Source organism: Carcharodon carcharias, chromosome 6 (genome assembly GCF_017639515.1).
Source record: "Carcharodon carcharias isolate sCarCar2 chromosome 6, sCarCar2.pri, whole genome shotgun sequence".
Taxonomy (NCBI): Eukaryota; Metazoa; Chordata; class Chondrichthyes; order Lamniformes; family Lamnidae; genus Carcharodon; species Carcharodon carcharias.
This window is the reverse complement of record NC_054472.1, coordinates 78,389,591-78,404,663: the sequence shown is the minus strand read 5'-3', so window position 1 is coordinate 78,404,663 and position 15,073 is coordinate 78,389,591. Positions and strand designations below refer to the sequence as shown.

Below are 15,073 nucleotides of genomic sequence, written 5' to 3'. Positions count from 1 at the left end.
GAGATCTGGAGGGCCAGGAGCCTCAAGAGGGTGTTGAGGGTCAGTATGAATGCAATGGCACCATAGAGAAAGCAAAATCTGGGAGACATGCCTGTGGTACTTTACTCACTGAAAGGTTCCAGGAGGAGTAAAGTTAGGCAAGGGGAGGTGGCAACATTTCTCCTAGTTCTCAATGTCATCATCCCCTTTCATCTCAGGGGATGTCCAACCATTTACATTGAAAACCAAGTCCTGCATTCACACTTGCACCTTCTGGCCTTATGATTCACCAGACTATGATCTCTGCAAAGGTCTGTGGTGCCTTGTGTATGCACTCGCTCTGGGAAATGAGAGTCCACTCAGCAACAAGAGCAATGTGAGAACTGACTTGAAGCAGTCGCCACCAGATAATGATGAAAACACAGTGGCCAGTGAGATGATGACATGGCTGGGGATCTCCTCCTCCTGTCCATGTCTACCACTGAGGAGTCACAACTGCTGCTACTCCCTCAAGGCTGATGAGCTGCCCTCACACAATGGTGTCCCATCAGGAAGAGGGTTAGAAGCACATAAATCACACACTTCTAATAAAAGATTTTAACACATCTCCCTGACATCACACAATTGTGCGGAGACTATCTTCAGTGAGGCTGACATCACATGAATGTTAATCTCATAGAGGGAGATTATCACTGAGTGGGAGGATGGATAAACCTCAAAATAAGAGGATTCAAATGTACATAATCAATGTCTTCAGGTGACCAAGCCATTCACAGAAACATCAAAAATATTAACAAAAGTGCAATATTTTTGCAGTGGTAGCACACCCGTGACCCAAAAGTGACTTCAGAGTTTCTCCTAACTCTAATGCAATACCTGGGTGCAGCCCCAACATCCACAGCAGAGCTGGAAGCAGCCTGCTGACTGCTATGTCCTGATGTCTGCGCTGGCCTTGGCAAATGTCCTCTGGTGGCCCGAGGCCTGGAGGGCCCCGGCCTGATAAGGGTCACATGCTGAGGGGCAAGAAGCGCCCTCGGCAGCCTGAGAAGCTGGAGTGGATGGTGTCACAAGCAAAGGACAATTGGAGCAGCTGGACACACTTGGAGTGTCCTGAGAGCAGGGCCCTGGGGTGTCCGGCTGATGCTCATCTTCCCTGTGGGTGCCTGAGGACCCCACCCTGACTCCTTGAGATACTGTACAGATGCTGTACCTGGAGGAAAGTCAGGGTGCCTTGTCCCCATGTTGCCTACATCCTGATGGTGCCTACCAGGGTGTGTGGCCATGGAGTGCAAATCCAGCAAAACCTGCTGGAGCAAGGTCTCCATGGTGGATGCCAACCTTCCCGTGGTGACCTCGAGGTGCTCGCATGTCAGGGCCACGACATCAGACGGAACGCAAACTGACTCCTCCACCCTTTGCTCTAGTCTGCTGAATGACTGCCAAATCTCTGCCTGATGTTCCGCTCCCCATTATTGCATCTCCAGCATTGAGTTGGCGGCTGCTTGCAGAGGCTCATCATCTGACTCGGACTGAGAGAATGGCTGGTCTCCATCAGCTCTCTGAGTGCCAGAGACCTGGGCTGTCCTTGCCTCCAGCTGCTGCAGGGGCGTGTCAGTGAGGTGTTCTCCAGTAGGTGAGCCCAAGCCTAATCTTGGGTTATGCCCCATTGAGGTGTGTGCCTCTGTGCTGGTGGAGTGCAATGATTGTTCTTCCTCAACTTCATCTTTGGATGTGGCCTGGGGCAGAGAATTATGGTAGACATCCTTGTGGTGCCTATAAGCTAGAGAATAGAGTTTTAGTTGATGAGGGTGATGAAGATAAAACTGCATGTAATTCAGTGTGTTTGTCAGGCTGTGGTGAACTGATGGAGGTGTGATCTGTACTAGGAACCATGATCTGTACTAGGTTGCTTGGACAATCCAATCTCCTCTTCCCCACAGGAGTGATCTCTGCCCTCCCCAGGGACCTCAACAGCATCCTCCCCGAATTGCGTGAGGGCAATAATGTTGGCCATCCCTCCCTCAGCCTGCGAACTTTCCTTTCTGCTGTGGGCCAGCTTGCCCTGGATGAAGACAAAAGAAAGACATGTGATGAGAAGGGATGGAGCAGAGGTTGGGTGAGATATATGTCCCCTATGTGTGATGAGCCCTCCCCAGAAGAGCCAGAAGATACAGTATGAGCAACATGATAGATGGGACAATGGTGATGTGAAAGTCTCCATGAGAGAATGGGTGTTGATATGTGTCCCCTGCTAATGGGGAAGAGAGTGGCCATTTGAGTGCATGATGCTATGACGCAAGTTTGATATTGGAGCGAGTTGAAGGATGAATTACCCTGGCAGAGCAGATGAGATCATTCATCCTCTTCCTGCACTGGATGGCATTTTGGGCATGGTTGCCAGCCATGGTGGTGTCCACTGCGATGCTGTTGTGCTTCCTGGATGCATCCCTGGGATGCAGGACTTGCCTGTCTGCCCGCAGTCCTCTGATCAAGGCCTCGAGGGCCTGGTGTCTGAAGCGGGGTGCTGCTTTCTTCTTGAGGCTTGCTGCCTTCCTCTTCTGGATCGAAGACCTCTCTGTGCATATCTTGGAGACAGGTGGGCTGAAGAGAATGAGATGTGTGTGTTCAGACGGCATTTAAATATAGCGCCTGGACCTTCGAACCCGCCAGGTAATGGTGGAGTGGGCGAATCAGCTCCCAACCCGCCAGGTGGTTTGGTTCCATACTCGCCTGTGCATAATTAATGGGCTTCCAAGCATGAATTGGAGACGATTTCCTGCCATTCCGAGCAGCAGAGTAGGCATCGCCAAACCTGCCCACCCCTGCGCTTAACCTCTAAAATGAAAAATCCTGCCCATTGTTTCAACCCGTGGCCCACACCGTCCGGATAAAATTCAGCCCAAGAATGCTTTAGGAAGTGACCAATAACCTGCTTCTAACCTCCACTGGTGTCTAAAATGTTCTTTCGTCTTAATTTTTACTGAGATGGAGAATTAACAGTCGAGAAAAACATTGATCTAGTCGAGCATTAACTGGCCAAGATTCCAAAATTTCAAACAACACAATAGGAGGAAAAAGTTAAATGTTTTATTTGGACGAGGTCACCTCCATTCTAGTTGTGCATCGCAAAATCAGCTCTTGGATTTGGTGAATGTGCCCGCTGAATAAACGCGCTCTATCTTATGCAGGGCTCTGGGGTAGGAGCAGGCTCAGGCTCATTGGGTCGCTCTTTCGAAGAGTGGGTACAGGGACGATGGGTTGAGTGGCCCCCTTCTGTGTTTTGGGATAACATGATTGCATTATTTTGGTGCCTTTACGCAACGGAGTGCGAATATGAAAATATAAAACATTTTGTGCGTAAAAGGACATTCGTTTCTCAACTCCGGCTGGTGCGTCACTTTGCTGCACTTTCTCTGACTTGCAGCGTGAAATATGAACCGCTTGAAGCTCTCATTCTCTGGCAAAAATGACAAGTTGCTAACTGTGCCGGGGTCTGGCATTTCTAGATCCAGCGTTTTTCTTAGGTCTGCAGGCTGCAAATCCTGCATCTGTGTTGCTTTCTCGGGTGTTGTAATGTACTGACTGCACCTTCGCTGGCCCCCCACCCCCGGTTCGTGTGAAACATGTCCCCTGTTGGATTTTATCTAGCACATGGGCTGCTCATCTCCCATCGAGGCTTCAAACGCATGTTAAATGTAGCCATGTAATAAAAGTTTGCCATTCTCTTGTTGGTCCCTTGTTATTGTTGCTGCAATGTTATATTACAGCCCACTGCACAAGCGGCATAAAAGGGGTGTGTGGAGCGTCGCTGCCGAATTCAGTTATATTCCGCGTGGTTTAAACTGTCATTGCGAAGAATAAGATCTGTGTCCCGCTTTGCAGTGCGGTTGGCGCCACAGCGCACCATTCAAAAATATACGAGCAGAGACATCAGTCTATCAATCCGTTTCCTCCCACGTTTGAAAACATCCAAGGCAGGTGCTGAAACAGATGGTCTTGTTTTCTATAACTAATACGTTAAATGTAACCGTTGGAAATCGAACTACACCGTCATCCTGGAGAGGGCTGCACTAAACATTATTTAATTCCAAATATTTTTAAGGGGTACGAATGTGTTTTGTGTACGTGTAGACTTCTATAAGACTTCAGCTGAAGTTTGGACAATTTTCAAATGATCTGTGTTTAAAATGCTGTTCAATGTGTCTGCAATCTGAAAAAAAAGAGGATCCAGAAAATGACACACGATTCACACTTTGTACTGACATGGAGTACCATGTCCTCCTCCCCCGCCAGCTTTCCAAATTACACACATATGTGGTTTGGAAAAGCTCATGATGAGAGTCTGGCAACAGTGAAAAGAGCAACAATGAAGGCATTGGGTTTCCAGATGATAATGCACTGATTCAGGGGCCGTGAAGAGTTAAAGAGACACCATCATCGAGGAGAATGAGTTTGCCTTCCTGAAACGTTTTACCGAATATAAAAGCCCAGGAACAGTAAGGACAGACCAGCAGAAACCCCTCTCTCTTATAGGGTGCCTTCCACTCCACGTTACTGCCAGTCTTACCTCACTGATCGCACGAGTAAAATACTTTTCAAGCTTCCTTCCAGACGGACTTTGAATTTTGGAAGGACTCGACCTACATTTTGCCAGTGACTGCATGCAAGAGGTGAGCTGAATTTATTTTACGCTAAATACATTTCTAACATCAAAATAAGGGATTCGAGGAAAAGCCGTGTTTATCGAAATATGCATTGGCCAGCAAGGTAAATATTATTATTTTAAAGGTGCTAAATGATTATCTGAATGTGCCCATGTCATTTGCTTTCGAAGAATAATACTGGAATGATAGCGTATTAACAAAGGACCAGGGTTTACCCACTGAATCACCAATTTGAAGCTTGACGTTAATGTTGAACAACCTGCACACATTGTTCTTTATTAAGTGTAACATCTGGTTTGCAGTGTACCGCTTTTCAATCTTCAACTGGGAATCATGAAGCTCTGCTCTACACTGAGTCTGATCAGGTTACTGTGCGCTCTGCAAGGGACAAGTGCATTTGTTTCAGCAGATGCCCCCAGCACGCTCCTTTCATCAAATTTCAGCGAGAATGGATCGTCTTGGACAAAATACCTGGCACCTGGGAATGTCCCGAAAGCCAGACGGAGGCGATACATCTCGCAGGCTGACATGTCAGTTATTCTCGATTACCACAATAAGGTTCGAAGTCAAGTCAACCCACCTGCTGCAAACATGGAGTACATGGTGAGTTCATTGTCCCATTTCTGAGCATAATCCCGCCTCTGCTGGAATACATGTTCACCAGTCAGTACAGTAAATCATTGGTGGGTTTCAGTCAAGAGTCGGTAACTCATATTTCTAACACAGATTGAAGTTCTTAGTAGCTTCACCACCCCCTACCGGACAGACATTTTAAAAAGCAGAATATAGAAAATAATAAACAGCGTTCTTTCTACTTTTTTCTTTAGGTTTATTTTAAACTTCCAAGGAATAAGTAAAAAAAAAATGCGGTAGAATCACGGCCACACAGAACATGAATTATTGTTAATGCTCGAATTGGTTGGTCTAAGAATTCAGTTCTCTTCAGTGAAGTCCGTAAAGGAGATTGCACTATGAATACAAATAATGCATTATCTGAAAAAAAAATATTTCTACAGAAAGGGCTTTTCAAGTTCAATTTTCTGAGACCATATACACCAACTTGGCCATTTTATGGGTTAAGGGATGCAGGAGACGCAGGAATTCTTGAAAATGTATTCTAGTATTTCAGAATGCACCTATCAGCTTGTCTCCAGGGACGGGTAGCAGTGATGGACTAAAACATTTCATATCACCTTGTAGAACGTAAGCTGCACTGATCAAAATAATATGAAGTGTTGGAACTATCGTCCCTTCTCTGACCCTGGGTCCAAATCCTGGAACTCCCTTCCTAACAGCACGGTGGGTGCCACTTGGACTACAGTGGTTCAAGAAGGCAGCTCACCACCACCTTCTCAAGGGCATTTAGGGATGGGCAATAAATGCTAACTTAGCCAGCAAGGCCCACACTCTGTGAAAGAATATATATATACATATAAGCAACTAATCCGAGCACTAAAATCCTTCTATTTTTCACTAACAAATATGTGCAATTTTGAGGGGCTTAAAAGATGTTTATTCAAATTTTCTTCAGTATCAGTGAGTGAGATCAATTTTTGCTTGCCCGACAAAAAGAGAATGTGAATAGAATGTATCTTCTTTATAGTTATCTATTTGATAGGAGCATTCACTGATTAAAATAGCTTTTTATTGCTTTTTAAGCACATATTATAAGATAAATCCTGTTAAAGTACATACATCATTTTGTCACTGACACTTGCATCATGATAGATACAAAATGATTGATGGTCCTTTGGTTTATTATTGTAATAAACAGAGACAAAGCTTCCAACAGTTTCATGAAGGTGGTGTCACTTTAAAATTAACCAGATAAAACAAATTAGGAATAGGGATATAGGAGGTTGGCACAGTTCCCTTACATCTCTGGGACCTGGCTTCAGATTAAATTTAGACTCATGAGACAAAGCTCTTCTCTCAAGGATCCTTGTCAAGCAGGTTTAGACAGCCCCAAACCAATGCGGACAGAGCAAACCTGCTTTGGATTCAAATTCCTGCCTGTTGGCAGCACATGCACAATATGTGTTAGGATTGTGCAACTCCACACTGGTGGAGATTCTTTCCTGATACATTACTGAGATGGAGCGAATTGAGTTTTACCCTGGTTCTGTATTCTCTATGCTGAGCCAAAAAGTGCTTGAAACTCATCTGGTGTTGCAAAATGGAAAATGCTCTGTTCTCCAGCAGTAACCTACCTCACTTTGAGCAAAACACTTCATTGAAAGAAAAATTAGCTTTAACAATACCTTTTATTGCTTGCTGGAAGATTGCTTGCCATCAGTAAAGAGGAGGAGTTTCTGAGCCAGTTGCTATAAGGGGACTGACCTATAACTGCAGCATTCTGGGTTTCTGATGTAGCAACTTAAGTGAAATAAACACTTCTGCACTTTAAAATCAGTCAATTTGGCAAGCTGGTAGCCTACCATTGAACCAGTATGACATTTCCTATAAATACACTCATCCCTGTGGTCTCTTTAAGAGAAATTGCTTAATTGTGGTAGGCATTTTTACCACCAACTGTGACTGAATTGAAGCTTCTTGAACTCATTTTGCATACTATCAACCTCCTGGGGTTACCATTGATCAGAAACTGAACTGGACTAGCCATATAAATACTGTGGCTACAAAAGCAGCTCAGGGGCTAGGAATCCTGCAGCGAGTAACCCACCTCCCAACTCTCCAAAGCCTGTCCACCATCTACAAGGCACAAGTCAGGAGTGTGATGGAATACTCTCCATTTGCCTGGATGAATGCGTCTCCAACAACACTCAAGAAGCTTGATACCATTCAGGACAAAGCAACTCGCTTGGTTGGCACCACATCCACAAACATTCACTCCGTCCACCACCGACAGCATTAGCAACAGTGCACACCATCTACAAGGTGCACTGCAGGAACTCACCAAGGCCCCTTAGACAGCACCTTCCAAACCCATGACCACTAACATCTAGAAAGATAAGGGTAGCATATACAAGGGCGCTTCACCACCTGGAAGTTCCCCTCAAGCCACTCACCAATTTGACTTGGAAATATATCGTCATGCCTTCACTATTGCTGGGTAAAAATTCTGGAACTCTCTCCATAACAGCACTGTGGATGTACTTACAACACAGGGGCTGCAGCGGTTCAAGAAGGCAGCTCATCACCACCTTCTGAAGGTCAATTAGGGATGGGCAATAAATGCTGGCCTAGTCACCGAAGCCCATATCCCATGAATGAATTAAAAAATACAACTCTTAAAGATTTCAGAGATCAGGCTTTTATTTGATCTTTTGGTGCTAGAGTCAAATCATTCTAGAAGTGGGAGAATAGCACCCTAGTCCATTGACCATCAATTCCTCGAGAACCCACTGATCCAACAATATTACAAACAAAAACAGAATTACCTGGAAAAACTCAGCAGGTCTGGCAGCATCGGCGGAGAAGAAAAGAGTTGACGTTTTGAGTCCTCATGACCCTTCAACAGAACTGTCCTGTTGAAGGGTCATGAAGACTCGAAACGTCAACTCTTTTCTTCTCCGCCGATGCTGCCAGACCTGCTGAGTTTTTCCAGGTAATTCTGTTTTTGTTTTGGATTTCCAGCATCCGCGGTTTTTTGTTTTGATCCAACAGTATTGGTGCCTGTGTATTTCTCCCATTTTCACGGGCCATGAATTGTCTTGATGTTTGTCTCATGTTGTCGCATCAGGAAGTTACACCATTTACCAGAAGATGGGTTTGCCTGCAGGTTTTCTGGATAAGTTAATTTACATTGCTGTTGTTGCATGTTCGCATACGAGGCGATGCAAGTTTGGGAAAAAAAAGTCCAAAAAGTGTAGTGACCAGTTTAGGTTCTAGGAAACTTGAGTACAGAAATGGCAGAGCCTCTGTAAAGACTTGGGGAGAGGAAGGGAAGGCTGTGGTGATTTTTTTTATTCATTCATGGGAGGTGGGCATCACTGGCTAGGCCAGCATTTGTTGTTCTTGAGAAGCTGGAGGTGGTTCTTGAACCGCTGCAGTCCATGAACTTTGAAGAGAGAGTTCAAGAAGGTGTGAAACCGTTAAGAGGTAAATGGGTGGGATCTACGCAGTCTGCCCGGAGGATTCAACTGGATGGCTTGGGTCAGTCGTGTCGGGGCTCAGCAGATCTCCTCTGTTGGGACCGCCCTCCATGCGGGCAGGGCTGTCGCCGGCCGCATTTCCTCCACCAGTGGTACTGAAAGCTCAGATCAGATGTGGCAATCCGCTGAATTTAAGCATATTGTTTCCTTGTTTCTTTACATTTCATCCACTTAGGACATCTCCCAGCTTTATCGACCGTGCCTGACGCTGAGATAAAAATTAGACATGACCTTTCAGGAAAGAAGTTAAGAAACACTTCTTTTACAAAAAGAATGATCGATGTTTTGAACTCTCTTCCTCAATTGGCATTTGGTGCTAAATTAATTGCAAATTTTAAATCTGGGATTGATAGATTTTTGTTATCTAAAGATGTTAAGGAACATGGAGCAAAGATGCCACCTGCCTTTGTATTTAGTCCACAGATCAGCTATAATCTCACTGAATGCTGGAACAGACTCGAAGAGCTAAATGGCCTCCTCCTGTTCCTATGTCCCTGTGTTTCTAGAAACAAGACAGCAGGACATCACAACATTGCACCATCTCCCTAAAGAGGCCTGATTTTTTTTCTCTTTAGAATACTGTTAGAAGAGGTGGAAAACAGAAGGGATATATTCCTAGCCATCTAGGAATATCAGCCTTGCTGCCTGGAGGGATGTAGCTCAGCACCAACATCCTCTGTCATGTTGCCCTATTGCCTCCACAGACTGCTGTTCTTCTACCATTAAGGATGGCATAGAGTCATATAGCCATGGGGAATGTCATAAATTCTCCAGAATTACTCTGAGTATACGGGGTGGCTTGGGGTGCAAAACTGCAGTACACATTGTGTTACTTGTGTGTGTGTGTGCTTACATATGTGTGCGGGCTGGGGAGGTGCATGGAGGATGGGGGCTTCAGTTTGAAAAGTAAGTCTGTGAAGCCAGAATTCAGAAAGCAAAATTTGAGGAATCTTCAAAGCTGTCAAACTCTTCACTTCCACCTGGATGTGGTGATTTGAGACAACTAATGAATTTCAGAAACACTGTAACTCCTGATGGTGACTGAGCACGTGCCAGGAACAGTTGTGCAAGCTGTGTCCACCAGTACTTGCTTGGTTTCTCCCACCACTGACATCAATGGTATGCGTCCTTCAGCTGTTGCCAGTACTGGTTGGTGCCTGTGCTGTTCAGTCCACTGCTGGCCTGAGCCCTCGCCACCTCTTACTTGCTCCCCCTCTCCTGACCCCTCACTGATCCTCTCCTGCACTTGCAGCACTGGTTAGATACAGAAGAAACTGCCCTGTACATTGTCTCATCACACACTCCCCAGGAAAGATACTGCACAGGTTAGATATAAAGAACTACACTGTCCGTTTAAATTACCAGAAGACTCCAGGCACCTAACAGATCAGAAAAGCACTGCTTTTTGGAGAATTACAGTCACATCTTGAAACAGTTATCTCAGGATCCGTCATAATCTCGTGCAATAATTATCAAATACTCAATATGCTTAAATATTACCTTCATTTTTAAAAAAAAACTAACATTTGCTTTAAGAGAAGGGGATATAGCATTGTTTGCAGTTTCGAATTCAAGCTGTAATTTTTTTTTGGCCGAGTTTGATCTGTGCCATCTTTGATCCAGGCAACTGTCTGGAGCGTCGCTGGCAATGATGTCACTGGCATTGCAACTATATGTGTGGGGAGCGTGCCCTCTGCCGATGTGGCATCAAAAAACTCAGCCTTCCAGGAATGGCATAAAAGTAGGACATTCCTGTGCATAGCATTACCAGGCGAATGTTGCTTCTATGCAAATGATTCCCATCGGATTTCTGTGGGCAGATTGTTATAGTTACCAAAAAGATCTTGGAAACTTGAGCTGAGCAGATTAATAATATAATATGCAGTGGCATAATATACTAAATGCAAGTTTCCTTACAATTTTTTTTAGCATAATAAAAGCATAAATGTTGAAAATATGGAGAAGGTTCAAGGTCATTGTGTCTGTGCCTTTGTCTCTCTCTGTTTCTGTTTAACGGTCTCTCTTGCTTTTCCCCGCCTTCCCTCCAGTCATTTTAAGATTCTGGAATGAACATTGTGGGTTGATGTCTTTAGGTCAGCCAAATTCCTTGGAGTTAGTCCAGTGCTTTACTTTCACATTCTAGTACTGTCAACATTAATGATGTTTCTTTAGAAAATAAAGGACAAAGAAGTTGTTGAGAATTCACCTGAATTAAGCATTACAGGTAGGTGTTTAATTTTTAACCATTTTTTTTATGTAGATTGAGGTGGGTTTTTATAACACTGGGATTTTCTTACACACGGTTTCAGAGCACAATGCAGTTAAATGTGTCCAGAACGGATCTCCCTCTAGCAGTCCCTCAGAGCATCAGAGCAAGGAGGATGCTGTCACAGAGCTTGCATGTGGAGTTTTTTAACATGGGAAGGCTATTGTGCTGCAGCTACCACACAGTTTTGGCTGACCAGGAAACTCTCCTACTCTTACCGTCTGCCATTGGCATATCAGAAGGATTTACAGGATAATAATCAATATGTTTGGCCACATTATGAATGCATCTTCTTTGGCCATCATGTCCTGGGATGGGACTTGAACCCAGAGCTTCTGGTAGGGCCCCTACCCAAAGTGCTATAAGATCTCCTCCAAGACAGGTGCATTTTTAAAGAGAATGCAAATTCTATATTTTGTTTTGTTTTTTTAAACTACATACAGCACTAGTTTTTCAAAATTTGCTTTTTGGAACAGACTTGTCCTTTCCATATTTAGTAATATAAAGTTATAAATAACTGTTGGTGCTATTGGTGGATGAATGTTAGTTGAGATTTCCCTGTCCACAATTTTAATTGAGATATTAACTCACTTAAAATAAACAGGTTAAAATTGTGTACAGAGAAATGTTCTATGCTCATATCACCAATGGTATTATCAGCCTATAGCCTGCAACTAACAGAACTACGTATGTCAGTTGAAAACAGGCCAATTGGAAATGTTACGTACAATGAGCACTGAAAGTAGTAACTGTGAAATGCATATTACTTGGTTTGATTGGATTGGTTGAAGGTTTCTAAGTCCCGTGACATTGCCAATGATGACCATTCAACAGCAGCTGGCTTGCAGCTTTAGCAAATTACAGACCACCAACAAACAGATGGTAAAAAGGATGTCAGCCTTTCATCAGCATCATTTATAACCATTTCTAGCAGTGATTCAAATGTTTACACAGGGTAGCAAAAACAGACTTTAGAGGTGACTGAGTAGAAAAGGTCACAGAAACAAGGAGAGAAATAGAAAGAACAAAAAATCAGATGCAACGAAAGCAATAACTATTGAATTACAGAGATTCAAATAGTTAATTCTGCATTATCAATAAACACTGACCACTATCATGCAGGATGATGATTACTAGATCTTCATTATTAAAACTAAGTTACAAGTTGGTTTGCCCATCTAACCAAAGATTTCTGTTCACTTCAATGATAATTTTTATTTTCATAGCTACAATGTCTGTGTTCTGAGGGTTAACATAATGTTTACATAGGTTCATGCACGAATGCGTAAATTGAAATTTGAACGATTTGAGAGAGTATTTGTGAATCCTTTGCCAAAATAGTAAAATCACAAACACAAGCTTACCAATCGATGCTACTGCACCTCTTTTACAGTGGGTGGCATGAATGTGCTCATTTCAATGTTGTGGTACAGTGCCTCCAACATTGGTTGCAGCTGTTTGGCATATATCCAGAGTGCATGCCTGAAATCAGGTCCATTACATGTGTATATATGAGGCCTAAGCCCTCTTTCAACTTCCACCCCCCACCGCCCCCACACCAACACACCCCCCCGCCCCCCCACCCCCGGTTCCTCAGTTTCTATGTGGTTGCTATTGTTAACAGTTCTCTCTCTTCAGCTGTTGTCCCCCTTCCCACAAAAAAAAAAATCCTTGACCCCACTGTCCTCAAATTATGTTGTTCCAGCTCCAACTTCCCCTTCCTCTCTAAAGTGCTTGAATGTGTTGTTGCCTCCCAAATCAGTTCTTGTATTTCCAGGAACTCCTTGTTCCAGCCCTACTCAGGCCCCCTCCCACAACTCTTTTTGTGGTACATTGATGACTGTATCGGTGCTGCTTCATGCTCTCATCTGAACCTGGAAAAATTTATCAATTTTGCTTCCAATTTCCACCCCTCTCTCACTGTCACATGGTCCCTTTCCGACACTTCCCTTCCCTTCCCTTCCTTGACATCCCTGTCTCCATTTTTGGTGATAGGTTGTCTACCAATATTCATTACAAGCTCACTGACTCCCAAAGCTACCTCGACTACAGCTCCTCACACCCTGCTTCCTGTAAGGAATCCATCCCATTCTCCCAGTTCCTCCACCTCCATCACATCTGTTCTGATGATGCTCTCTTCCAAAACAGCACTTCTGACATGTCTTCCTTTTTCCTTAACTGACGGTTCCCCCAACTGTGGTTGACAGGGCCCTTAACTGTGTCTGACTCATCTCCTGCATCTCTGCCCCCACTCCTTCCCCTCCCTCCCAGAACCATGATAGGGTCCCCCTCATCCTCACTTTTCACCCCACCCGTCTCCACATTGAACAGATCATCCAGCTCCATTTCCAAAAACTCCAGCATGATGCCACCACCAAACACATCCTCCCCTCACCACCCTTACCCCACCCCTCCCTGTCAGTATTCTGTAGGGACTGTTCCCTTGTGACACCTCATCCCACTCCTCCATCACCCCCAACACCTCATCCCCTTCCCACAGCACCTTTCCATGCAATTGCAGAAGGCGCAACACCTGCCTCTTTACTTCCTCCCTCCTCACTGTTCAAGGCCCCAAACCTCCTTTCAGGTGAAGCAGCGCTTCACTTGCACCTCCTGCAATTTGGTCTACTGTATTCACGGCTCCCAATGCAGTCTCCTCGACATTGTGAAGTCTAAGTGCAGACTGGGTGACCGCTTTGAGGAACATCTTTACTCAGTTCACAAGCATGACCCAGACCTTCCTGTCACTTGCCATTTCAACACACCACCTTGCTCTCATGCCCACATGTCCATCCTTGGCCTGCTGCAATGTTCCAGTGAAGCTCAATGCAAACTAAAGGGACAGCACCTCATCTTCTGATTAGGCACTTTACAGCCTTCCAAATATAACATTGAGTTCAACAACTTCAGACCATGAACTCTCCTCCATCTTTACCCCCTTTTAGATTTCAATTTTTTTTTTTAATTTATTTTTTATGTATTCACTTTTTACATTTTTTTATCCTTTCTCCCCAACCACAGCACCATCAGCCCCCACACACATACACAACAGGACCATCTGACACTTGCTTTTATGTTGTGCTTTCCAAAGTGCTGATCCTTGTTCTGCTATTAACACATTCTGCTATCTTACCTCAATGCCACTGTCAGCACCTTCTTTAGTCTCTAACACTACCATTAACACTCCCTTTGTGTTGTGTGCATGACATCCTTGTCAAACTCTCCTAGCTCCCACCTGAACCTTATCTTATATTTTGCTCCACCTGCTCCACTCCTTCTTAAACAGCATAAAATCCATCATATTTCTACTTCTTTTAGCTCTGAAGAAGTCATACGGACTTTAACTGTTTATCTCTCCACAGATGCTGCCAGACCTGCTGAGCTTTTCCAGCATTTTCCATTTTTATTTCAGATTTCCAGCTCCCACTGTATTTTGCTTTTACCCCTTTCATTCTTCTTGACCTGTCTGCATCTGTTGACATGGTTGACATCATCTCGCTTCACTGTCTCTCCAGTATAGGCCTGCTGGATGCAACAGCTCTCACCTAGTTCTATTCTTAGCTGTCTAATCATGGCCAGAGCATCATTTGCCCTAGTTTCTCTTCCTGCTGCCATACTATTACCTCTGGTGTCCCCAAGGATCCACACTTGGATCCCTCCTTTATCACAACTACACTCTGCCCTCTGTGGCATCATCTAAATGCACAGTGTTAATTTTCACATTTCTGCTGATGACAACCAGTTCTACTTCAACACAGCCTCTCTCTCTCTCTCTCTCAACTCTTCGACTGTTGCTAACTTATCAGGCTGCTTATCCGACAACTATTATTGGATGAGCAGAAATTTCCTCCAATTAAATAGAGGAAAGACTGAAACCATTTTATGAGGTCCACGCTCCAAACTTTGTTCCCTAGCTACTGACTTCATCCTTCTCACTGGCAACAGCCTGAGACTAAACCTGACTGTCTGTAACCTTGGAGTCATATTTACCCTCATAGTGAGCTTCCAACCTCATATTCATGCCTTCCCTAGGGCAGCCTATTTCCAAT

General features: G+C 44.3%; 1 protein-coding gene and 1 long non-coding RNA gene across 3 annotated transcripts in view; one reads left to right on the top strand and one right to left on the bottom strand.

Moving 5' to 3' along the window:
* Nucleotides 1-3,132: 3,132 nt before the first annotated feature.
* LOC121279327 lies at nucleotides 3,133-6,933 on the bottom strand. The gene is made up of 3 exons (XR_005943362.1): nucleotides 6,905-6,933; nucleotides 5,224-5,287; nucleotides 3,133-3,252 (listed from the first exon to the last, which is right to left on the bottom strand). It is a non-coding gene; the product is annotated as an uncharacterized LOC121279327 (long non-coding RNA).
* Nucleotides 4,191-15,073, top strand: part of LOC121279326 (peptidase inhibitor 15-like) — a 34,560-nt gene continuing 23,677 nt past the window's right edge. Inside the window, exons 1-2 of one of the 2 annotated variants that reach the window (XM_041190484.1) lie at nucleotides 4,191-4,649; nucleotides 4,946-5,246. In XM_041190484.1, the coding sequence (XP_041046418.1) occupies nucleotides 4,977-5,246 (270 nt within the window). In that variant the 5' untranslated portion in view covers nucleotides 4,191-4,649; nucleotides 4,946-4,976. Of the gene's footprint in view, nucleotides 4,650-4,709; nucleotides 4,747-4,945; nucleotides 5,247-15,073 lie in introns of those variants that run through there. The other variant, XM_041190483.1, reaches the window with a different exon arrangement.